The sequence below is a fragment of the Carettochelys insculpta genome, chromosome 12 (genome assembly GCF_033958435.1).
Source record: "Carettochelys insculpta isolate YL-2023 chromosome 12, ASM3395843v1, whole genome shotgun sequence".
Taxonomy (NCBI): domain Eukaryota; kingdom Metazoa; phylum Chordata; order Testudines; family Carettochelyidae; genus Carettochelys; species Carettochelys insculpta.
Genome location: NC_134148.1, coordinates 40,367,110 through 40,394,183, shown reverse-complemented (window position 1 = coordinate 40,394,183; position 27,074 = coordinate 40,367,110). Strand labels below are relative to the sequence as shown.

The following is a 27,074-nucleotide window of genomic DNA, read 5'->3' as shown; positions in this document are numbered from 1 at the left end:
GACAATCACAAGAAGCCATCTTCATGGCCCCTTTAGAAGGAGAGATCCTTCCACACGAAGGTGCATTAATTCTAGCCTGGCATCCCTGAGTTTTTTAATCCTTATCTTTGAGTGTATGTGTGTGTGTATATATATATATATATATATATATATATATATATATATATATATATATATATATATATATATATATATATATATATATATATATATATATATGCATACATGAGAAGTTGTTTCACACCAGGGACAGCAGGTGATCTGCACTTGATGTATGTTCAGCCACCATTTATTAGTGCTTCTTGGACAGATGTGCACGGTGCTAGTCACAGCGAATCCGCCCGCTTGGATCCTCAGTGGAATTGCGTAGATGTTGTTGTTCTGCGTACATGGTAGCGCCAGCAGAGATGGAAGAAAAGGGTTTTGGAGATTCGGAGTTTTGTATGTATCCCACAATAAGTACAGACTCCTTAATCCCGCACTGTGTGTTATTAGGACAGCCTGTAATGCTTTCTTTCAGCTGCTTTGAGCTGCTGAATCTTCTGTAGATATGAAAAAGGACATCACAGATAGCAGTGAGGGTTACTTGTCAATATGACACTGCTGGTGGCATTCACTTACAGGCCAGGAGGTTATGGCTGCAGCTCTGTATTGTACACACACAATAGTGACACACACTTCAGTGAAGCTCTACGGGGTACTGCCCCATCTGATCTTTATTCTAGAGTCTGCCTTGGGGAAAGCTAACGATCCTCTGTCTTCAGAAGGGGAACGGGGAACCCAAGTAACCTGGGAAGCATTAAGTCTCTCAGTAAAGAAGGTTCAAGGCTGCGTTAGGACTACTGTATTTCTGAAGAGCGCACAATGGCTGCCACATTTGTGTTCCAGTTGCAGTTGCACAGTCGTGGCCATAGCTTGTTAAATTTTATCGTAAATGTCAAAGAATTATAGTCCTCAGTGGGGGGCGGGGTGAGACCCTGGCTGTCCATCTAGTCTTCCTGTCCCCTGCAATGTGAAGCATTGTTTATGGTGTATATTCATTCTGGATCTGTCTACATATTTAGATGTTATACACATTTAGATGACCCTGCATTGTCACAGCAGAGTAGAGAAAAAAGTTAGCTACTGGGGTGCTATGATTAAAGACAAATGCACAAACCCTAGCTGACGGAGGTTAAATAAGATGACTTGTAAACAAAAGACTGAGTAAGATGTGACCAGAATACAATACATCAACTTTAATCTTTCGGGTGTGGAATCACAATACTCTGGTGTATATACTTTGTTGCCAATAGGTTCACCAAAATACCTGAAACTAAAAGGTTGCAGCACAGTTAATGCAGCTCTTCATTGCAGCCAAACTCTGTTTGCTGCCGTCACATGCTCCCTGAATTGCTTTGGGTGATCCAGAAGCAAAAATTGATAAGTCTGCATGGTCAAAAGGGCATGTTCACAGGCGGCCTCTTTACTCGTCATTCTGCCCTAGCACTTCTGTTATGTGCACATTTCAGGTGAAGACATTTATTTGACAAGTGGCTACTTTGCAAACTAGATCTCCACAAGGTGTCAGCAGAGCAAAGTACATGTTCACATACGCATGTGTATACAACTCATCCCTTTGTTCTTTCCAGGGCTTTGCCTGTTGTGCTGTTTCTTTTTTCATCTTTCTAACCTATCATCCTTTCCTTGGGTATTCAAAGGCACATTTCAACAATCTACTGTTAAACTGGGAAAAAAATCCAGTCTGGTTGGTGTTTACAGGAGCACTGCCTGTATAGATACAGAGAGGTAGCCATGTTAGTTTGTATCTTCACAAAAAAAAAAAAAGCAGTCCTGTAGCACTTAAAAGACTAACAAAATAGTTTATTAGGTGATGAGCTCTCGTGGGAGAGATGCACTTCATCAGATATAGACACCGCGTTAGTCTTGGTAGAATATTTTCTGCAGTGAATAAGTGTGTTCTTAACAAAAGAAATACAGAAATGTGCCTTTAACTCACCAATACAATCTGATGTTTGCCTTTCAGTGGTATGGAACGCCTTCCTTAAAGCTTTTGGTCAAAGGCTGTTATTAAAAATGTGTTTAACCCATTGATATGGACACTTAGAAGACCCTGCTTCCTAATATTATACCCTTATTGTAATAATTAAATGTTTATAAATAAGTATGATGATTTTCATTAATTGACTGTTGGATGGTTTAATCTATAGAAGAACCTGTGTAATAGACCTGCCATTCTCCCAGTTTTGCATTTGACCTTTACATATAATGCAATTTGTCTACCAGAAAATAGTTTTATTTTGTATTGGTGATCTTCAGAAAGATTAAAAACGATGAATTCCTTAAATATTTTGCTTTTCTACTGATTTGTAATTGTTTTTATGTTAATGGTAAAGAACTCTGTACCATCCTTAGATTAAACTATACAAGAAAATTTAACTGACCTGGAAATTTATGCTATATCTACTACAGGATGAACCTCTCTAGACCAGCATTCTCTCCTCGGACAACATCTGTAATCTGTCATGATTTTAGTTGGCTGGATGACCACTGATCATGGGTGTAGCCAAGTTTCCCGTGATCCCATAAAGTTTGTTTTCAGCCACCAGTCCTGGCTCTCAGTTTTCTGTGCTGTTATTTAGCTGTAATTTTTCCTAAGAGCCCAGTAAGCGGTGGAAGTGTTGGTAATATTGGTAGACAATATGACCTCCCATGGTGCATCAGATTATCTCGTCAGCACCAGTCAGGTCCCAAGAATGCCGGACTGAAGATGTTCAACCTGTAGTGTTTGCTTATCAGTTTCTGGAACCTCATCTTTCTAAAGTGTATTACCCATTTGCAACTTCCACAGTATCTTTATGGCTTCCAAAGTATTTTGTGATGACTTGTTTTCTTCCCAGATGTATCTCAAGGTAGCGGCAGTGTACATTGTTTTTCCAATCCAAGCTACCATACTCTGTCATGTGGTGTGACTTCACGCTTCTTTACCAATAATCTGGATGGAAACAGCTCCAGTAAGGTAGATATTATCACACCCCACTGTAGCAATGTACTTGTCAGTTCAAGGAAATATACCAAAGTAATGTCTTTTGACTGCTGCTTTCTCCCTGCCTGATTTAAACATTTGAATAATGAAGAATCCGACTGCTCCAGCCTACGTTGCACAAAAAAGGTTTGCTGTCCCATAGGTGTATCTGTATGATCTCTGTGCAGGGTAACTGGTGCTTCAGCATGTGCAACAATGGGGCAACAGACCACAACATTTTAGCCAACTAAGTTTAAAACTTCATGGAAAAATCAATAAATAGCTGTACTGTCATTTATTTCAATTTAAATATCCACTTCTTAATAGAACAAAAGTAAATTAATGAGCCATAGAGACAGTAATCCATATAACTTCAGTATTAGATGTGTAACTGATCAATACCTGGGCAGAATACCCAGATGTAAATGAAAGTTGCAAAAAGTTACTTGACCCTTGGTGAACATTGTGCTCTTCTAAGGGAATGCCAGCAGCGCTGTGGATGCTCGCTGATGCTCAGGAGGGGTTCTTTCGGGCTGATATAGTACCCTGACTCATGGACTTCAGCTGGACTGTAATTAAGCAGTTCAGAATATGACATCTTGGAAATGAGATTTAGACACTGTTCAGTGGTGAGAATAAATCTTCTTGTAGGTAGTCTCAGAGGGGTATTTGTGTTGGTCTGTAGCTTCACAAACAAAGAAGCAAAACAAAACAAAAAACAAGCAGTCCTGTAGCACCTTACAGACTAACAATTTTTATTAATTAATATATTAGATTTATTATAATTAAATAGTGAATAAAATTGTTAGTCTGTAAGGTGCCACAGGACTGCTTGTTCTTCTTTCTGTAGGGCCATATGAAGCAATCAGTTATTTTAAGAAAAAGCTGTAATTGATTTAATTGGGGACATCTGTTCAGAAAGTGACGGTATGCTGTGATCTGCCACTCTTATCCAAATGTAGCTCTTCCAACTGCATTAGGTCATTCGTCATTAGGGCATTATTAAGGAAAAAAGAGTTCTACTACTGTAAAGGAGAGGCAAAATGCTTCCACTCATCCTCTCTCCTGTCTGCTAAAAGCAAATCTTACTCCAACATAACAGAAAATTTGGCCCCACAGATTTTGCTGAGAAAAGTTAAGGCAGGTATGTAAATAATGGAACTCCCTTTTCAGTAGATTGATTTTTGTTAAATGTGCATTATATTTGCATGTAGACACCCCTCCCTACATTATGCACTTTTGCACCCCAGATTGAAAGTGGAAATTCTAATTGTTGTCAAAATTGAGGTTCATCTTTCTGAGTATGAGCCTTCCCAGCAAAGCCTTCTGAAATAGTCACAATGAATTCTGAAAAGGTCAAAGCACGCACCTTGCTTGGTTTCCCAGCCTGAAGTGCCAGCTTGTCACCTCGCCTCTGAAAATATTCAGCAGCTGGAAAGGAGTAAGACTCAAAAAGTGTTTTAGACCAGACTGGAAACCATTTCTTTTCCTTTACTGCCCATTGTGAGCCAGTCAATTCAAAGGTTGTCATGGTGTTTTAAAAGGAAAAACAACGGACTTTATATTTTTCTTAGAATACTTATCAAAATGTATGGCCCGGCTTTTTTTGTAGGTTCCCATTGTCTGTCTTATTCATGAGACTGTGCTACAGCATCATATTAGTGAGGACGGCCTCTAACATGTAGCTTCTCTGTGCAGTGTTCTAGACAAGTAAGAGAAAAGAGCCCATAGTGGCTACCTTAATGATTTTCATTTCCTGATCAGTTTGTCCAATGCTGTCCTTGCTCTCTACAGTGAAATGTTTATGCTTTGTACTGGAGTACATGTCTATTTACATCACGGGCTGGGGCCACAACAGATCCGGGAACAGAGCACAAAAAAAGTGTGAGAAGAGAATGACAGGAATTCCCTGGGATGCTGAGCCTGCCTAGAGCAGAGTATTTTAGCTTTATAAACATGTTCCCTATACTCTCAGAGATGCAGGATTTGAGGGACTGAGCTGGAGCTGTTCTGTGATTTCCTTATAAGAGAGCAAAGGGACAGCGTGGGTGGAGGGGCAAAAGGAGGGGACAGTGGGAAAAGCAAATTTTGGTCCAGTGTTGAAACTCTTTTTCTCTGTAGTGCCGTGTCTCTCTCCCCACCTCCTCCTTCCTTACACTATCAGCACAGTAGGGGCTTGCCATTCGCTAGTGCCACATTCGCGAATTCAGTTATTCGCGAATGGCCTCACTTCCCCCGGGCTCCGGGGCAGGGAGCACCAGCGGCCCCTGCTTCCCAGGACTCTGAGCCCCCACTCCCAACCCCATTCATGAAAATCAATATTTACGAGGGTTCTGAACACAGAACGCCCACGAATGTTGAGGTCCTCGTGTATCTTATGTTTCTTCCTTCCTCCCCTTCCTGCTCCCTATTGTCTCTTCCCTTTTATTATTGTTTCCGTTTCCCTATTACCTCTTTACCTGTGTCCTGTCTATGTCCTCCTCTCGCCTGTTTCCTCTCCTCCCTCACTTCCTGTACAATGTCCTTGTTGTCAGTCATTCCCTGCCATTCCCCCAACCCCCTCACTCAGTGTAGCTTGCAGCAGCAGAAAGTCAGTCTCACTGAGCATGAGGGAGGTCAGGAGGTTGACAGAAAACCAAGGTAGGTGGGGTTGACTTTAAACAGAAGCAAAGCAAGTAGCCATTAGCAACCCGTTTTGGGGCGTTGCATGCCAGACTTCAGTCCGAGAGACCAGCCTGTCTCCTTTTCTGACAGTAAAACTAGAAAGAGAAGTATTGCTAGACCCTCGTGTTTCTCCAACAGTAGGATCAGAGAGAAAGGCATCTTGCATTCTGATTTACCCTTTTGCCAACTTGGAGCTTGTCAGTTGCTTGGGCCTTGCAGCTTGTGAAACTAGCCCTGAAGTTTGCAGTGTGAGTTCAGTGAGAGAGACAGCCTGGTCTGGTTGCCAGCATGAAGGGGCAGAACAGCTCTACCTCCATGGGCAGGATCCTAGCCCCTAGCTCCAGAGTGAGAAACCAGAAAACCTCTGCGCCTCAGTACAGGGTGTGACCATCGCATACCCCGTTGCACTACATTTTCACCTTTCTTTGATAAGTGAGGTCACTAGTCAAATTCCTTGGACTACTTGAGACAAATTCTCCTGCCGCTGAAATCAATAACAGTATTTCCATTGACTTCCATGTGGTCAGAATTTCACCCTTGTGTTGTCTGTACTGGTCTTCTGGATTGTTAGCTCCTCTAATCAGGGACTATATTTTGTGGTCTTATACAGCACCAGTCATGTTGCTGGTCTTTATCAAGTTAGAATAATGATTCAGGATGTGCTGGTTTGGGTTCAAGTTTATCCCTGGTATTAACTTTCCTGCTGCAACTGTGCCATAAATTAGCTGGGCCAAAATTGTCCAGTAGGGATGAATAAAGTTGGGTATTTAACTCTATTGCTCCATTCTTCATGTTCTTCCCCTGACCCCAAATTTTTAAATGTGCTGAGAACAAAACCTCCCATTGAGTTCCACTTGGACTGTTCCTGGGAGGAAGGACTGAAGTGCTGCAGCCTCCATCTCAGACTCCTGATTTCTCCTCAACTGTTACAGCCCTTTGTAATTTCCACCAAAAATTTCACATAAAATTGGACATTGCAAAACCCAGGTCTCTGGAAGCAACCTGACCGGAGAACACTCTTAAAATCAAGTTGTTGAGGGAAAAAACCCTCCTTAAACTAGTTGTGACTAGAATTTACCAAAGAAAGGAAGGAAAACTATGAAGGTGGAACAGCAATCTGCTGTTTCCTTGGTCCTCTGAAGCTTGTACAGAAACTTAGACTGGAACTCTGAAAGTCGTCTAGGGGATTGATCATGCTGCTATGAAAAATCAATAGCTAAACTCCCATTGGTGTCTCTGGCATAGGACCAGTGCCTTAAGGGAGCTAGCTGCTTAACTCTAAGTGTCTTTGAAAATTCCATCCTTGTCAGATTGCAAATGGTTGGATAGATCGTTCTAAGCTGTCTGGCATGTAGCCAGATAGTGACACTGATACTGAGGTTACACTCACATTGATCTCAGCAAACTTTTGCTCAGATAAGAACAAGATTTCAGCCTTACACAGGTTTAACCTCTCTAGTCTGGCACTCTCTTGTCCGACAACATCTGTAATCTGGCATGGTTTTAGTTAGCCAGATGACCACTTATCATGAGTGTGGCCAAGTTTCCTGTGGTCCCATAAAGTTTGTTTACAGCCACCACTCCTGGCTCTCAGTATTCTGTGCTGTTATTTAGCTCTGATTCACCCCTAAATGTCTTCTCAGAGCCTAGTAAGCAGTGAAAGTGTTGGTAATGCCACTACACAATATTGACCTCCCGTAGTCTGGCAAATTTTCTCATTTGGCACTAGTCAGGTCCCAAGGGTGCTGGACTATAGAGGTTTGACCTGTACAAGTTTATACACTAGGCTTTAACACTGGGAAAATTTACTGTAAGGAAAGAAAATTCAAAAATCCATTGCTCTGCACTGAAGATTAAAAGAATATTCCAGTTGGCAGAGAATAATTTACCATTGTATGAAAAGATGGTTGTAATCAGGCCTCCATGCAGTTATTGCATTGTAAAAACTCAGAAATGGTCCAAAACTATTTCAGTTTTTAACAATCAATTCTGGTCCAAAGCTTTTCATGTCCATTTTCAGTTGGTGGACCGAGTTATAAGCCAGCCTGGAATGATTCAATGATTCGATTTTTTTTTGAGTGTCAGTAAACATTATATACACACATAAACCAATCAACAAAAAATATTTCCACTGATGATGATAAAAACAATACCAATAGGGAAAGTAAGAAAAATTAAGCTTGAGAACTGAGGGTTTGATTTAAGGATGTTTACTTTATACATTTTGGATATGGTTACACTGACCCGAACTGCCGGCAGCAGTATGCAAATGCATGGTCTCAAAAAATGCAAATGGGTGCTCATTTGCATATTTGCTTACTGGCAGGCACTGCTGCCAGCCCAAAAAAGCTGTCTAAATGTGGTTCTGCCAGTGAAACGCCCCCTTTGTCAGCAGCATCTTACACCTGGGAAAAGATCAGGCATAAGAGGCTGCCAACAAAGCAGGGGTTTCGCTGGCAGAACTACATTTACACAGCTTTTTTTGTGCCAGCAGCAGCATCTGCCACTGAGTGAATATGCAAATGAGCATCCATTTGCATTTTCAAGACTGTCTGTTTGCATACTGCTGCTGGTGGTTCGGGTCGGTGTAACCATAGCCTGAGACATGATGTGAACAAATCATATCCTAACAGTTATAAGTTTTTCTTTTGAATCTCAATGTCTACTGCCATTAAACAACTGTTCTCTGAGTCTCTCCACAATTTCCCACCACCGTGCCTCACCACCAGCGTAAATCAGTATAAGTTTTAAAATGACCATTGATATTATCCATAGATTTTTTTTTTAAATCTGATGCTACCATAAACTTTGGGAAAACAAAGCTCTTAATGAAACGCTGTGACTTTAACAAATGTCACCCAAATGGTGGAGCTGGATAAGGAATCACCATTCCTTGCTCAGTGCTGCTACTGCAAAGTCTTAAAACAAAGAAAAGGGACCCCCATTGGAGTTCATGAAACTGTGCCAGTCTCTACTGTATGAGGGCTTTTTAAAGAGCATTTTAAAATTTCCCTTGGTTTTGAATTTTTAAATGTTCACAGTTGTACAAAATGACTGCGGTAGTGGGAGTTGCTAGACAGCCTTCAGGGCAGACCCAAATGCTTTGTTATTTCTATATTTAGATTTTACTAACCAATTATCAAGTGAAAACTACTCAGTCACTACAACACCCTTAACCTGGAGCCACAGACAGTCCCCCTTGGATATTCCAATCTGTTTTACCAGCCCAGCTGAGCATACCTTTGTAATAGATGGTCCCTTATTACCAAAATCCACAGGAGTATTCAGATCACAAAGGACTTGTTACTTGCCTCATTTCAATTGCACCTTAGATCTCATGCCAAAGACACGCCAATCATATAATTAGCTATATAAAAATGACTTAAACAAGAAAAGGAAATGAGAGTTGTTCGGAAGGTTAAAGCAGATAATCATGGATATACAAGTGTGTTACGATTTTAAGCTATAAAAGGTAATAGAAGTTTCTGTAATTGGCATGAGCTATCTACCCATCCAGACTGTGACTAGAGATCTCTTGCTTGTGCCTGAAACACTTTGCCCCAGCCCCCAGAGGCCTGAAGAAGAGCTCTGTGTGGCTCAAAACCTTGTATCTCTCTCACCAACAGACGTTGGTCTAATAAAAATTATTACCTCACCCACCACTGAAAAACCACAAATTGTTAGCCTCACACGTCAAAGAAACCCAAAGCAAATATCTTTAAATCAAACTCTAGTAAGTACTTGAGCAGCATTGTCATACTTTGCCTGTCTGAATTTCAATTAGCTATGGAAATGTTTTTTCATCAGTGTGTGTGTACTGTGAAGCTGACATTTACCAAAACAAATCTAATCCTTACACGCCTAGCTGCAAAGCTTTCACAGTGATTGATTGCTACTCATCTGTGTTATGACTGCCCCATCTCTGCGCACTGCATATGGTCACCCCAGTCAGTACTTTCCGTGGTTTAGAGGGAGAAAAAGGACATGCTGAAGAAAAACAGAACGATTCCCATCTTGTCTATTAGTGCAGTTCAGATGCACAAAGGAGCCAGCTGAGGCGCGAGCATGCACAATCACCCGCCACTGTTCTCAGGCAGAATGACTGTGATTAGAAATGTCACACACAGCCAGAAGGTTTATAATCTTTGTCTCTGCGTCTGTCTGTCTTTTGGGGATGAGGGAGTTAGCAGAGAGACTGGCAGGGAGATGACTAATGGGCTGATAGCACATTTGAGCCTTGCTGGCAGAGCAGGACCATTGTAGAAAGATAATTTGAAAGGATAGAATTTAAAGCAACATTCATGGTTACTGTTGCTCTGCCTGTTCTATCCAAGGTAAGATCCATAGAGTTGTGAGCGTTATGGCCAGAAGAGAACACTGGGATCATTGTGCACCTGATTTCTGTTTCAAGGACAATAGATGGGTAGAACTAGAACATATCTTTCAGTTAGATTAGAAAAGAAATAGGACTTAGATGTCCTTTTTCTTCAAATCTAGTGTTCTAGCATTAGTCCAAATTGTCGTCTGCGTGTTCAATGGGTTTTTAATCACCTGTGAAGGATTGAGCCCGTATTCTGCTGTGCCAACCAGCATTTGTTGGCCCAGGTACCCTTTTGCATACACAGGTCCCCACTTTATAACTCCGGATGTGGGAACTCAGCGTAGCATGTCTGCACGGTTGTTTTCACTCCACTGATGTAGACAGCAATTAGGCAACTACAGTACTACAGGTGTATGAGGAGCTGTGATCTCTTGCGTTTTATATGCTGAGCACACAGATACAAAATGGGAAATGACTGCCTAGGAAGCAGTGCAGCCGAAAGGGATCTGGGAACAGGGCCATCCCTGCAGGGGTGTGTGGTTTTGGACAACCCCACCCTCCACCCCAGGCCCTTCTCTGTCTCTGCCCTGCCCCCACTCCACCCCTTCCCCAAGCCCTAGCTCTAACCTGCCTCTTCCCACCCCTGCTTTGTCTTCTCCTGCCTCTGTTGCTCCCCTTTCCCAAAGTCCCCTTCCCCAACAATGGGACCTGGGGGCAGGTTCTGGGTTCCTGACACAGGGCTGCAGCAGGAGTGGGGTCACCACCCTCCTCACAGCAGCAGGAGCTGCAGGAAGGGATCCAGCAGCCGGCTCCACCCTGCCATCTCCCACCTGGGCTGCCCAGCTTCCCTCTCAAAGCGAAGCGACTTGGCTGGGAGATGGTGGGGTGGAGCAGGCTGCTGTATTGCTCTGCTTCCCATGGCTGCAGGGATGCAGTGGCGTGAACCCTGCTTCTGGCCCCAGGGCCCCCGGTTATCCCCCCTAGGCGGCCCTGCTTACCTGGAGGACCTCACTTTGTGGGACTGTCCTGTCCATAGGGTGGTTGGGGCAGTCTCCATGGGCCCCCCAAAAGCACAGGAACCAGGGTGACCCCAGGGATCACTGGGGGAAGGGGCCTGGGATGGCAGCAGGGGTTGGGCCACTGCACTCTCCACAGCAGCAGCTGCAAGAAGTGATGTTGCTGTGCATATTAGCCTTGTTCCCTACCACAAGCTGCACTCGTGCTAAATGGCTCCACTGTTCATTTCTCACCTGCACCAATTGTTTTAAACCTGCCGGAGCCACAGCCTCTATTACAGCCATGCAGAAATCACTTCTGTAGGCTAAGTCTCATCAGTAAAACTGCCCATGCACACCTTGCACTGCCAGAGAAGAGCACCAACACAGAGCTGCGTGCAAGGCTAGAAACGAGCCCCAACCCCTGATGTTCTTGTTTGATTCCGTGTGCTGCTTCTAGCTCCAAATTCAGCCATGAGTTAGGGGCGTTCCTAAGCAAAGCCAGTTCATGTTTTCCCATCAGAACAGTGGTGTGGAACATTTTTGTGCTGAGAGCAGAGGAAGCTGGGCAGTTTCCAATGGAATTTACATGGAAGTTTGGATCCATTAAAACCCAGCACAAAGTGAAGTTCTGGTGGTGCAAACACATGGAAAACACATTCAGCGTGTTTGAGATTTGCACAGTTCTCATCTCACTATGGCACTAGGAACCCTTGCCCAGCACCATGTGAAGTTCTGGTCTGCACTGGGAATATTCACTATGAATGGTGAATTTCAGATAGTGCAATTGAAGTGCCACTTCATATGCATTTCTTGAGTAATCTCTTAGCCTTAAGCACATTACATACAGTTCAGTATGCACCAGAGAATATCCTATAGTACACAAGAATTTAGTTGGGGGTGGCTTTCGTTCTGCGTATGAAATAAAACAAGACACTTACACATAGGATTCATGGTCTGCAGTTGGAAATTTACCATAATATATCTACTCTAACTATTGGAATGGCAAAAACATTGTAGCATGGAAAGTAAATGTGTTTTGTAACAAGGCAGTTGCAAGAAGTAGATAACTGCCAGATCTGGGCAAGAAACCTTTTTCCCATCCCATGAGAGTTTTCAAAGTTTAAAAAAAATTTCCTGTCCACAGATCTGTCAACATCTCAAAAAGCCTTGCAAATGATCTTTCCAGAGACATTTCAGATAGGTTATTTGAAAAGTTTTGATTCTGACCTTTTAAACTTTAAGGTTTTAAGTTGCCTTTATATGTATGTGTGTGTGTGTATGTGTATGTATATATATATATATATATATGTTAATGAATGGGAAGTTTAAAACCATCCCAAAATTTTCATTCAAAAAAAAGTTGAAATGGGATGATTGACAGGTTTCAAAAACATTTCAAAAAGTGTTGCGAACCAGGAGATTGGTCAAAACAGCCCTTTTCCTTGTAATAGTTTTGGTTTCAGTGAATTATCATTTTCTGATTAGACGTTTTATTGGACAGGTCTAAGCCAGCAAGTTGCTGGCCCTTCCTGCAAGAGCTGTTTGTCCATAGCCACTTGGGCTCGAAATGCGAAGTCTATAAATTCAGTAGTGCTAACTTCTGTGTACAGAGACCAGTGTTCCCTGAAAACTGTGCACTTGGGTGGCCATGCAGGAGAAATTCAGGTGCCAACTAGCTGATTAGCAGAGCACCCACAGCGGGCAGCATGTGCTTCTATTGGTGGTGCACATCCTTGCATGCCATGGTGCACATAACAAAATTTATTCTGCCCGGATTAATACATTTAGAAGGCGCACTGACAGAATGAGCCCCGCACAAACACCAGCATGCATAAATATGCTTTCCTTCCAATCCTCCCATTGTGGGGATTGTATCGTAATCCTTCTGCATAGATTAGCATACAAGGAGAGAGTTGTACACCAGCTCAGTGATTGGTTCAGATTGCTCACCCCAGAACCGTGCTAGGGTGGCTATGCCTCAAATAAATGCCGGGCTCTTCAGTGCTGCTTGTGGCCAATTGGTTCGCTGCAATGCCCTCTCAACAGCGCTTCTGGCTAACTGCTAGTCAAGCCCTTCTTCGGCTTAGCTTGCCATACTCTTCTAGAAATGGCAGCATACTCAAGAATATACTGCTAATGTGCTTCATACAGTAGCAGACTTTACCAGGCGTTGCAGGTTTCTGTGGCTGGCAGCATGGACTGTTGTTCTTTCTGACTTTATCTGCTCTGACACAGAAGCCAGCTGTGTCAGAGCAGATAAAATGCACATGGCATGACCCAGATGCCAGAATCTAAGATAAAACTTTCCAGCAGTGGTGCATGGATGGAAGTCCTGGACTTCCTGCTGATTTTGTTGGCAGTTCTGCCTGTGGCTTCATGCCTTGTTCTTCTGGTGTTGTTTTCCTTGAATTGTGAGAAATCTTGTATCAGTTTTAGCAGCTATCTAAATATATCGATGGGTAATTAAATCCCCTCTTGCACCAAGTAGCTTGTGCCTGCATGCTTATGTAGGGTTTTTTTAATATATTCAGCTTCATCATTTACTTTGAAGCTGCCAGTGTGTCTCTCCATTTGCACAAACATTTGATTCATAATTAATGGTTGCCCTAGGAAGTGGTGCATTTTTCCAGCATGCTTGTGTACGTTGCTTAGTAAAGTGGCCTTCCTTTGTGATTTTTCCCATATGGTAGCTAAAAACGTTCAAACTATCATTATAAAAGCACTATGTCAATGAGGCAGAAGTCATATTCATGTACCATTTGGGGGTAATGGCAGAGTTGGGTCTTGGTCTTGGGTGGCAGGGTTGGTTTTGTTTGTTTCAGTGTTAACCCATTGTCATACTTTTTGAACAGCTCAGTAACAAAGTCCTTGACAAAGAAACTGCAGACTGGAGACCCTACACCTATCTGAATGAACTAGGTCAGTAATTTTAAACAATGTAACTGTTTAAGTAGAATTTAGAGGAATTCCAAATCCCATTCAGTCATCTGCAAAGGTACTAGCAGTAATGTTGGCATTGACTTTATTTCAGTAAAAGAGCTGCTAGCAGGGATAGATTTAGACTTGAAAGTAGTTTTCTTTACCACAGACCACACCGCGCAGAAACTGAAGAGACAGGCTGGTTTTCTGGTTGGGGCTATTGAACCCCATTGAGCTATTCAGTGGTTCTCAAACTTTAGCAGCCCAAAGACTCCTATTTTTGAAGAGTATCGGGTTCGGGGTCCTCGCAGTGCTCACTGCAGCTCCCAGAAGCAGTTGCCAGGTTCCTGTAATCTCTAGATGCAGGGGTGCCCAGGGAGGCTCTGTGTGCTGCTCTTACATCTACAGGCACTGCCCCCAACGCTCCTATTGGCCAGTTTCTGGCCAATGGGAGCTGCAGAGCCAGCAGTTGCAAGGGAGGGGCAGGGCAATGCAGAGCTACCTCTGCATCTAGGGGCTGCAGGGATCTGGTGGTTGCTTCCAGGACTCATGTGGAACCAGTGCAAATAGGGAGCCCTCCTTAGCCACTGGCCCCAGGAGGCATTGGGAGGGAGCGGGTGAAGTTGAGGATGGAAGATAGAGGCAGGAGTTGTTCAGCAGGCCAGCTGGCCTCCAGTTTAAGAAATGCTGATGAATGGGGAATGTCTTTTTGGAAGTAACTTAGAACACTGAAACTCATTCATGTTGAGATTTCTGGTCCCCTTTTCTGCGTAAATTTGTCAATAAATTGGGAACCCTTCAGGCCTCACCCAGGAAAATTCCCGCTGATGCATGTAGCTGGAAAGGAGGGGTGCAGGTAGCAGTTACTACAGCCCAGTCTGTCTACCAATGGCCAATTTTAGATCTGCTTTGCATCACCAGGATGTACGAAGCAACAGTGAATCAGACCCAATGTTCGTTTCCACTCCCCAGCATGAGTTTGACATGGTTTTAGTAGCTAGTATCTCCAGGCAGCTATAATGTGATGCTTTGTATGTCACTCAGAAGCTGCCCTGTCTGAGCACCAGAAATGTAGTTTGGCCATGGCAGAAAGCATTTGCTTCTACCTCTAGTAAGTTGCGAGGTAAAGGGCTGCTCAAATCTTGCTGGAAATCAAGTGTGCAGAAAACCTAGTAAAAAGTAGAATTAGGAGATATCTCACCACACACCAGGCAGCGGAGTGAATGTGAAACACAGCTGGGCCTTTCCCCCTGTCGTCATTCCCATGGTTAGCCAGTGCTGTAGTGGCACTGAGGATAGGAATGCTTACCCCATCGACCAATGTAATTTTCAATTCTTGCTTCAGGAAAATCACAAATCAGTAGGATTTCAATGCAAAGCTTTCTGCATCACCAGCCACTGATGTGCTCATCTGCATGGTAATTCATGGAGCTGTTGTTGCTGTGCTAATGTGCATTTGCCTGTCCTATGTAGATAGTGCAGAGAACACACAAATTCTTCACAAAATATGTCTTCATCTTAGTTTTTTCTTTACTTCTGCAAACACTGTTTTCATTTCCTTGTAGCCTCTTGTAGCCCCTGTATCCCAGAACTGGTTGCATACCTGCAATTTTTTAGCAGATACGTTTCTTGGTGCCTTTAGATATGTAAAGAGTGACATTCAGTAATGCAGAGTGGATTAGCAAGAGATCTCGGGGGGAAACAGGTACGATTTCTTTCCATTGCACTTTCTAGTCCATATGTCTTGTTTTAGACAGAATTTTTCATAAAATGTTCAGTTTCACATGGTAGGAGAATAAAATACATGAATTTTAGATTTGTTGAATTGATCGCTTTCCCTGGATAAATGGACCAACAACTGTTGGCCACGTGTGCTACATTCACAAGAGAGTGAACTGTAAGCACGCCCCCGTCGGGGTTGACTGTATTTGTTAGAATAGGGTTCCAATGAAACCAAGTTAGCACATAACCAGTTTCGTTCTTATTGGAACTCATCAGACGTGCGTAAACTGTTGTCTATAGCGCTATAGACAACAGTTTACGCACGTCTGATGAGTTCCAATAAGAACGAAACCGGTCACGCGCTAATGTGGCTTCATCGGAACCTTATTCTAATATACGTGAATTTCTCTGAGTTTCAGGATGGAAGTTGATGCTCACCCAGCCTAGTGTTAAAAATATTGAGGTTTTTGCCCAAAAACAAGGCCATTTTTGCATGAATAAATGAGCTGATTCTTGTTTGAAAATACTGCTGCTTTAAGCAACAGAAGTCACAGAATCAGCCCATCTTCTCAAATTCACCCTGAACTGTGAAAATCTCAGCTTCTGGATCACAACTGTTTTTCTTAGCCCTTCCAGGAAGTAACGTGCAAATTGAACTTCTTCCTGTAGAGCTGAATGATGCATCCTGATCCCAAAACCATACACTGGCCAAAAGATGGTGACAGAGAGCTGTTCCTTTATTGTGTCCCATAAAAGCACCAGATCTAGTAAATGTGTAAGTTAAGTAGAACGTGGGAAGATATTCATGGCTGACCAACCACCATGGATGAGGAAGCTCATTTTTCCCCATTCCTCTCCTGGCTCCTTCACCACCCATCTCATTTGCTCACTTGCTGAGAGAAGGGTGCTTAGATGAGGGGAAAAGGGGAGGGAGGTGTCTTTTCAGAACTACCAGACCAAAGTATCATCTCATAAGGCTCTCACAGTCAGCTTAGAAATTTGTAACTATTATAAACACAAATTCCACAAAATAAGGTCATATCAAGACACCATCTTTGGAGTTTGACTCAGAAATATTCAGGTGTTAAGCCATTTTGAAAATTACAGTTCTTCATCCTTACTTGGGCCAATAACCTGGGAAACAAATTACCTATGTGTGTAAATACATAGCACTGGAAGGACCAAGGGATGCATTTTGGACCTGCCATGCATGCCAGTGGAATTTTCATATACTGTCTTCTGCTGCCATTTAAGCACATAGTAAAGGAAGGTAACTTCATGTGTAGATGACAAAACAGAACCATAGATGGCCTTTTTTTTCCTTCTCCCTGTCACTCTCAGGAAAGCTATTCAATAAATCTTCAGTATTTGTGGGTTCTGCAATTCAGATTGTCCTGGCAGGCTGGAAGCCTTTACACCTTTGGGAAGCAACTTTTCTTTGGATTGCCCACAGTTACTTGTTTGCAACATCAGTTTTTGCTGGGTCATGGGTCATTTCCCATTTTTCTTAGTAGAAACGGGAGAAAGAAGTGTTATCTGAGAGCATGCTTCAAGTTTCCCATCTAAAGGACTGACCATAACAGGGAAGGGCAATGGGCAAAGGAACAGTTTCTTCATTTTGATTCAAGCCCAGTTCAGTAATGATGAAAATGCAGGCAATAATCCCATTGTGGAAAGGATTCACAACAGCTTACCCATTGGTAGCTGAACATGGGACAGAGTTCTGTAAGAATGGATGAACACATGAATACAGACTAATAACCACCCACTGCATTAACAAATGCTACATGTACAATCAAGGACCCACTCCAACTCCTGTTAAAGTGAGTCTTTCCATTGATTTTAACGGGAGCTGCTTTAGGCTCAATAGAAAGGAAGCAGTTCAGGAACAGGTGAGCTTTCCTTATGCAGTATTGTTGGTGGGATTGCACAGAATTGGCCCAGCACCCTTAGAATCACAGAGTCATAGAATCATAGAAGAGTAAGACTGGAAGGGACCTCGAGAGGCCATCGAGTCCAGCCCCCTGCCCTCATGGCAGGACCAAGCACTTTCTAGACCATCCCTGAAAGCCACCTATCTAACCTCTTCTTAAACATCTCCAGTGATGGAGATTCTACCACCTCCCTTGGCAATTCATTCCAGTGTTTGATCACCCTGACAGTTAGGAACTTTTTCCTAATGTCCAACCTGAACCTCCCCTGCTGCAATTTAAGTCCATTGCCTCTTGTTCTATCCTCAGAAGCAAGGAAGAACAAGTTCCCTCCCTCTGCCTTATGACACCCTTTTAGATACGTGAAAACTGCTATCATGTCCCCCCCCTCAATCTTCTCTTTTCCAAACTAAACAAGCCCAGTTCTTTCAGCCTTTCTTCATAGGTCATGTTCTCTAGACCTTTGATCATTCTCGTTGCTCTCCTCTGGACCCTCTCCAATTTCTCCACATCCTTCCTGAACCGCGGTGCCCAGAACTGGACACAATACTCCAGCTGAGGCCTAACCAGCGCAGAGTAGAGCAGGAGAATGACGTCTCGTGTTTTGTTCACAACGCACCTGTTAATGCATCCTAGAATCATGTTTGCTTTTTTTGCAACAGAATCACACTGTTGACTCATATTTAGCTTGTGGTCCACTACAACCCCTAGATCCCTTTCTGGTGTACTCATTCCTAAGCAGTCCTTTCCCATTCTGTATGTGTGACACTGATTGTTCCTTTCTAAGTGGAGCACTTTGCATTTGTCCTTATTTAACTTCATCCTTTTTACCTCAGCCCATTTCTCCAGTTTATCCAGATCCTTTTGAATTATGACCCTATCCTCCAAAGAAGTTGCAACCCCTCCCAGCTTGGTATCATCTGCAAACTTAATAAGTGTACTTTCTATGTCAATATCTAAATCGTTAATGAAGATATTGAACAGAACCGGTCCTAAAACAGACCCCTGCGGAACCCCACTAGTTATACTTTTCCAGCAGGATTGAAAACCATTAATAACTACTCTCTGGGTATGGTTATCCAGCCAGTTGTTCACCCACCTTATAGTAGCCCCAGCTAAGTTGTATTTGCGTAGTTTATTGATAAGTATGTTATGTGAGACTGTGTCAAATGCTTTACTGAAGTCTAGGTATACCACATCCACTGCTTCTCCCTTATCCACAAGGCTCGTTATTCTATCAAAGAAAGCTATTAGATTGTTTTGACATGATCTGTTTTTAACAAAACCATGCTGGCTGTTCCCTATCACCTTACCACCTTCCAATTGCTTGCAGATGATTTCTTTAATGACCTGCTCCATTATCTTTCCTGGCACAGAAGTTAAGCTGACTGGCCTGTAGTTTCCCGGGTTATTCTTGTTCCCCTTTTTATAAATGGGTACTATATTTGCCCTTTTCCAGTCTTCTGGAATCTCTCCCGTCTCCCATGATTTTCCAAAAATGATTGCTAAAGGCTCAGATACCCCTTCTATCAGCTCCTTGAGGATTCTAGGATGCATTACATCAGGCACTGGTGATTTGCAGACATCTAATTTTTCTAAGTAAATTTTAATTTATTCTTTTCTTATTTCAACTTCTAAACCTACCCCTTTTTCACTAGCATTCTCTATGTCAGGCATTCCTTCAGATTTCTCAGTGAAGACCGAAACAAAGAAATCATTAAACATCTCTGCCATTTCCAAATTCCCTGGTACTGTTTCTCCCACCTCACTGACCAATGGCCCTCCCCTCTCCTTGGTCTTCCTCTTGTTACCAATGTATTTGTAAAAAGCCTTCTTGTTTCCCTTTACGCTTGTAGCCAGTTTGAGCTCATTTTGTGCCTTAGCCTTTCTAATCTTGCTCCTGCATGCTCGTGTTGTTTGCCTATGTTCGTCCTTTGTAATTTGTCCTAGTTTCCATTTCTTATACAATTCCTTTTTTAGTTTGAGATCATGCAAGATCTCCTGGTTAAGCCAAGGCAGTCTTTTGCCATGTTTTCTATCTTTCCTATGCAGCGGGATAGCTTGCTTTTGGGCCTTTAATAATGTCCCTTTGAAAAACTGCCAACTCTCCTCAGCTGTTTTTCCCCTGAGTTTAGCTTCCCATGGGACCTTACCTACCAGCTGTCTGAGTTTACCAAAATCTGCCTTCCTGAAATCCATTATCTCTATTGTACTGTTTTCCCTTCTACCCTTCCTTAGAATTGTGAACTCTGTGATTTCATGATCACTTTCACCCAAGCATCCTTCCACTTTCAAATTCTCAATAATTTCTTCCCTATTTGTTAAAATTAAACCTAGAACAGCTTCCCCCCGGTAGCTTTTTCAACCTTTTGAAATAAAAAGTTGTCTGCAATGCAGTCCAAGAATTTATTGGACACTCTGTCCCCTGCTGTATTAGTTTCCCAACATATACGTGGATAGTTGAAGTCCCCCATCACCACCAAATTCTGGGCCCTGGATGATTTTGTTAGCTGTTTAGAGAAGGCCTCATCCACCTCTTCCACCTGGCTAGGGGGCCTGTAGTAGACTCCTAGTAGGATCTCATCCTTGTTTTTTACTCCTCTGAGTCTAACCCAGAGACTTTCAACCCATCCATCTCCTACGTCCATCTCCACCTCTGTCCAAGTGTGTACATTTTTAATATACAAGGCAACACCTCCTCCCTTCTTCCCCTGTCTGTCCTTCCTAAGCAGGCTGTATCCTTCAATACCAACATTCCAATCATGAGTATTATCCCACCAAGTTTCTGTGATGCCAACGATATCATAGTTGTATTCATTTATTAGTACTTCCAATTCTTCTTGTTTATTTCCCATACTTCTTGCATTTGTATATAGGCATCTCAGACATTGATTTGGTCTTGCCTCCCAGTTGTGCCCTGGCCCTCTTTTTACTCTCCCAGTGTAGCCCATACTCCCTCCCATTTCAAGTTTATCTGCCAGGTATCCATGCTCTCCACTTACCTGCAGGCTTTGCTCCTCTGCCCCCGTCGAACCTAGTTTAAAGCCCTCCTCACTAGGTTAGCCTAGTTCATCAATGCCTTTTAGAGCTGCAGATCCAAGAAGCAGAGTGAAAGCACATTGAGAGCTTTCAGAAGCATAGAATGGGCCTAATGTACTCGGTTACATCAGCGTATCCTTTTCTTGTTTTACTGATTATTCATTTTTCATCCCTCTGATTCCTGCTGGGAAGTAAACTGACTAGGGAAGGGCTCAGGTTTTAACCTGAGTCCACAATATTCACACACAGAAATGTTTAGGAATATGTGGAATAGCTGCTTGGATCTCAGCTAAATTTCCATCAGATATTATCATAATTGGCATGTTTCCCTTCTGAATTCTAAACTGTTTGGTCAGACCTTGGACACAGAGGTGATTGTAACCCTGTTTAAAGGTTTTGGATGAGCCTTGGTGGTGACAGGCACATTTCAGACAGATAAGTCCCAATACACAACTTACTGTCATAGATGTGCTGCAGACAGATTAGTGTTTGAGGGTTTGTAGACTTTAATTGTGGTATTTTACTTATCTGCATTACCTGCATGAAACCTAGTACTGTCATCTTCAGGGAGTGGCTTGTCTTTGTCTCTTCCCTGCCTCCCATTTCAGGCATTGCTGAGTGTATTGCCTGTTTGTCTGGCTTTAGACTATTCTGGGTCATGTTAATTTGGTGTGGGTGACACCCTACAAGAACAAGCTAGTATATGTATGCTCTGGAGAAAAAAATACCTGTAAAAGCGTATAGATTCTACCCTCCAAAGTCTCGACAAGACAGGCACAAAGTCTCAAACTGCTCAATAAGTTTTAAAAAATGACAGCATTATTTTGCTAATTGAATCATGTCTTGATAGAAGCGTGCCGTAAGAGTGGCTGATTTTGTCTGCCATAGGGCTTTTATAATACTGGGCCCAATGCACTATCTAAGCAGTGTCTGGCTGTAAGTTAGCAACAGCTAAACAGCTATTGCAACCACAGATATGCTTCATTTGTTTGGAACAGGCCTCAGCCACAATGTTTGGATCCAAATTTGGTTCAAAAGTTAGGATTTTCTGTAATAGAAGTAGCCAGCAGGGCCATCCTTACCCATACACAGACTACACAGCTGTGCAGGGCATCTGAAAATTTGGGGCACCACTGGGTCTTAATTGTCCACCCACCTCTTCCTAATCCTGGTCTGTGGCTCTGCTTCCTCTGAAGAGCTAGTTAATTTAAAAGTGAAAAAGCCTGCCAGACCTCTCAGCAAAACATTGAACCTGTGAAAGAGCCACTTAAATGGTAATGAAGCCATACAACAGGCATCTGTCAACCCGTTATATACTGTCAATTTCTGAATATACTGTGTTAGTCGACGGGACCTTAGTTTACAATTTGATTTAAAATTATTTCATTAGTGTGTTGCTGAAGATTGTAAAATCACACCTCTACAAAATCATAATCTAGCAGCCTTCCCCACCACCACCCCTGCCTACCATCATACACAGGCAGTGCAGCTACACGTGCATTCCTCTTTTGAAAGAGGTGTGCAAATGAGGTAAATTGAAAATGCAAATGAGGTATAAATTTGCATATTTGGCACCTCATTTGCATATTCTAATTTCAAAAGAGCTTCTTTTGAAAGAAGAAGGCCAATATAGACGCTGCTCTTTCTAAAGTAAACCCATCTTTGAAAGAATCCTTCTTCCCTTTACTTAATGGGAAGATTTGTCCTCCTTGTTTACTGTTTTTGGTTCTCTGTGCCTTAAATATTGAGTCTGTTCTGGTCTGGCTATGGTCTGAAGAAGTGGGTCTGTCCCATGAAAGCTCACCTAATAAACCATTTTGCTAGTCTTTAAAGTGCTACTTGACTGCTTTTTGTTTTGATAGTGTATAGACTAGCACGGCTTCCTCTTTGTTACTTTTCAAAGATGGGGTTTACTTTCGAAAGAGCAGCGTCTCTACAGCTATTTAATAGTATCAGAGGGGTAACTATGTTAGGCTCTTTCCACAAAAACAACGAGGAGTCCTGTGGCATGTTATAGACTAACAGGTTTTTGGAGCATAAGCTTTCATGGGCAAAGGCCACTTCGTGCATTTGACAAACTGGGTCTTTGCCCACGCAAGTTACGTTCCAAAAAATCTGTTAATCTATAAGATGCCACAGGACTTCTCATTTTTTTCAGTTTAATAGTGTTGTGTAAAGCCCCATAAAGCTTAAGGGTGGCCCAGGGGAGTGGTAGTATAGCGTGTATTTTGAACGTGATTTCCCCTCCACAACTTCCTCTAAGTTCACTGTCTTCAGGACTGGACTATTGGGGTATTTTTCACGTTTTTCTTTTTCTTTTTCCAGTTAACATAATAACACAGCACATGTCCCTCAGCAGCTTTGGGGCCTGCCAGAGAATTTTGAGGAGTGTTATAAACACCAGTATCAAAAGTAGGGTAGGATAGCACAACGTAGCAGAGAGAGAGTGTGTGTGTATTATCTTGCTCATAGGGTTTTTGGAAATTAGGTTGAACTGATGCTACTCCTGTTAATTTCCTGTTCATCTCTTTCAAATATTGAATCCAGATCACTAAAACAGAGTCATTTATGAAATTTACAATACATGTATATATATGTATGCATGTGTTCAGTTAACCGGTGCTCTCTGACTCAGTGGTAGGTAACATGATTTTTATCTTGGTCCATCTGGCATGTTATTCAATAGTAAAACTACGGAGCACATACTGGTGTGCCCTGAAAACATTAGTCGTCATAGTTTTCTGTAACTTTTACTGCATGTTGACTACAGGTTGGATATGTTCTGTTCTGGGTTCTGTGTACTCTCTGTTCCACTTTCTCCTGGCTGTTTCATTTTTTTGTGCGCATTTATTAGGCAATAGAAGGGAGGGGAAAGGGATGAAAATTAGACCAGGCTTCTTTGGACTATTTTTGCTTCCACTGGAGTATAAAGAAATGATTGACATTGTGTTATTTAAAAGAGACCTAACTGGCGTTGTTTTCCTAGGGCTAGTGTTTCACAAGGCAAACATCAGCTTTCCTCATGTCCATGCCACATGCTGTATATTCTTACCTTTAGCTCAGCTGCGTTATGCTACCCAGGTGTGCTAATACCTGACGTTTCCATTTCGGTTGCCTAATGATATACCAGTTTTCAGAAAACTCGCTAATTAAGGAGAATCTCCAGAAAGTTCTTTCGGTTTACAAACTGGGCTTTACAGGCACATGTCTGCAAACCCTCATTTGAGCAATCAGTCCTTGCACAAATATCCCCATGGAGTTGTGTGGGACTTGTGCAGGTACAGCCTACTCATCTAGGTAAGGATTATTTGCATGAGTAAGAGTTGGCAAGATGGACCCCATGCATTCAGAAAAGCTCTGTATAACGAATGGGTCAAACCAGTAGGTGAAGCAACTGTTAGAAACAGTTCCAAGCTGGATTTGGATGGGAACATTTGGGATGATCTGGTGCGTCTGGGTCATGAGTTTTGTCTCAGCGTCTTCTCTTCTTTTTAATGAGAAAAGGAACAACCTTAATTATCAAGGATATTTTCAAGGATGTGCAGCAAAATATTGACCTACCTGTTAACCTGGAACATAACATCCCCCAGAGCCAGGCATCCCCAGCCCCTCTCCCCATTCTAATTCAATGCCGGCAACTCACTGGAGCCACTGCCAGGGCCACTGCCACCACGCGCTTCTCCCATCAAGTGGTGGGGCGTGTGTGCAGAGCGGGCAGATGGCGCTTCCCGCGTGCAGCTCTCAGGAGGAGCCACAACTAACAGCTCCAAGAGCAGCAGGTTGCCCACCCCTGTATTCACCACAGCGCAGTGTACTGTTTGCCACATTTGGCAGGTGACGAATGTATGGGCCACCTCTGTGTTAGTGGATCTAGACAACAGTGACCAACGGTTTATTCAGAACTCTTCTTCAGGATGCTAGTTTAGGACTTTATAGGCGTAATGGGGAGATCTTCTGTATACAGTAGACCCCTGACTTACACGATTTCGACTTATGTGTTTCTAGTAATAACGTGAGTTGACATTGTGAGTGGCAGGGATCTGGGAACCAGGTGGCAGCCTGGCTCCCGGCTCTGGTGCGTGGCAGGGAGCTGGGAAACAGGCAGCATTCTGGCTCCCGGATCCCCCTCCACTTGCCCCTCCTGGCTGCTGCCTGGTTCCCAGCTCCCCAGCACTTGAAACTGACCAGCGGCAGCGCATCTGGGTCATGAGGTTGTGCAGCAAAATACTGACCTACCTGTTAACCTGGAACATAACATCCCCGAGAGCCAGGCTCCCCCCAGCCAGGCTCCCCCCAGCCAGGCTTCTGCTGGTTCCTGGCTCCCCGACAGTCATGGGAACAGGGAGCCAAGCACAGCCAGGACCAGGGGACCTGAAGGTGGCAGGGCCCCTCCCCCACCTGTCCCCAACTTTTGTGAAATTTCACTTATGCTGGGTTGCCCAAGAACGCAACCTACACGTAAGTCGGGGGTCTACTGCACATCTGATGAGAGCACCCTAAACAATAGTCTGCATAGACTGACTTCATGTTTCAGTGAACCTGACTTACTGTTTCCTGGGGTAAATCTTGACCTGATAAATCACTAAATCATGACATTCCTCTCTGCAGACATCATTATCAGCTCATTAATCCCTAACGTCCGCCGCACCAATTGTCTTCCATAATTGTTTTCTCTCTAATCAATGCTTTCAAGCCATTTGCAAGGACTAGTTTGTGTTCTGAGGATTGTGAGCCACCACACAAGGTTGTGCTGCTCTATTCTGTTATTGCTTTTGTAGATCAGGGATTCTTCACATTGTGCTATTGCATTACATAAGCAAAGTGTCTTCCTGTGGTCCCCACCCTCTATCCACTGTCAGCAGCATCTCTGCTGCTGCTCCTGTTCTACTGGTATAACCCACTCACCCTCATTAACCCTCAAGAGAGGGGCCTGTTGCCAGCTCCGTTCCATACATGCTGAACTTCTTCTCTTCACCCCAGTTACTGTTTGATTGTAGCCTGGACTCCTTCTCCATGCCCAATTACCTCCCCGGTACAGTGCTCACCACTGATTCTCCCTCCCCACATCTGCAATTTCACTGGCCAATTAGTTCTGCTCCTCCTGTTGATGCCCTGAATGGTGAATCTTCTGCCATTATTCCAGACACTATTAAGGGCTCACTTTCACCTTAAAGTGGTGCCCTGCATTTGGGGATGCTGTGGTGTTGCACGTTCCACCTCAGAGGCAAAAGATCTCCAGGAGTACCACCAACTTTGGTGGGAGGGGAAGGCCACTTATAACTCTGCATGTAAGCAGATGAGACTCTGACACACCCAAGGAGCTGCTGCACCAAGTGAGAAGGTGCTGTTTTTGTTAGGGCTGTTGATTAATGCAGTTAACCCACGTGATTAGATCAAAAATGAATTGTGATTAAAAAATTAATAGTGGTTTTAATTATCCTGTTAAACAATAGAATACCAGTTGAAATTTATTAAATATTGTGGATGTTTTGCTACATTTTCAGTTACAACACAGAACACCAAGTAGACAGTGCTCGTTTTATGTATTTTATTACAAATATTTGAACGGTAAAAATGATCAAACAAAAATAGTATTTTTCAGTTTACCTCATAGTCTGATGGTGATTACTCATTGCCAGGTATGATCGTCTTACATGGGAGCTGTGGATCCTCACATGGCTTATAAGGCCTATCCTTAAACCACAAGTTCTATTATAGTGAGTACAGATGTTTCCCTTTATAGCAGGGGACTGTTGGCCGTGACCAGAAGCCAGTCTCTCCTTCCTCCTGGACCTCTTGTCCTCCTCAGCTTGTCAGCAGGGAATGTTCAAAATGCAGGGGACCATCACGTAGGACTTCTCTCCATTTTGAGCGATTCTGGCCAAGTGTCTCCCAAGTGTCAAGTCAATATTGCACTTCTTTAAATTATCCTTCAGCAAGTCCTAATAATGCTTCCATTGTCCTCCTATTCTACGGTACCCTTCTTCCAGCTGAGAGAACAGGAGCTACTTTGGGAGGTGAAGGTCTGGCATCTGGACAATGTGACCAGTCCAGCAGAGTTGCTGACAGATTATCATTGTCTTTATACTGATGGTCTTTGCCTTTTCCATAACACTAATGTTGGTGCGTCCATCTTCCCATTTGATCTTCAGGATCTTGCAGGAGCAGCATTGGTGATGCCTCTGAAGGATTTTCAAGTGATATCTGTAGGTCTGTCCAGGTTTCAGATCAATACAATAATGTTGGGACAAAAATATCTTGATGAACAAGAAGCCTGCTGTCTGTTCGAATGTCATGAGCTTCAAAAATCCTATGCTGCAAACGAACAAAGGCTGCAGTAGAACAGCTCAGATGGTGTTGGATTTTTGCATTAATGAGAGATGGATTGGATTTGTGCCTTGGCTGAGAGATGATTTCCAGTGTAGAGGAAATTATCAAGATTTTTCCAGTACCTC

At 43.0% G+C, this 27,074-nt stretch overlaps 1 protein-coding gene across 6 annotated transcripts in view; it reads left to right on the top strand.

Moving 5' to 3' along the window:
* MEGF11 (multiple EGF like domains 11) overlaps positions 1 to 27,074 on the top strand; it is a 442,774-nt gene that overhangs the window by 392,693 nt on the left and 23,007 nt on the right. For 3 of the 6 annotated variants that reach the window (XM_075006968.1, XM_075006970.1, XM_075006967.1), the window contains one exon: positions 2,901 to 3,019. The exons of 2 other annotated variants lie outside the window; for them this stretch is intronic. In XM_075006968.1, the coding sequence (XP_074863069.1) occupies positions 2,901 to 3,019 (119 nt within the window). Of the gene's footprint in view, positions 1 to 2,900; positions 3,020 to 13,860; positions 13,928 to 27,074 lie in introns of all 6 variants that reach the window. One more of the 6 variants, XM_075006971.1, reaches the window with a different exon arrangement.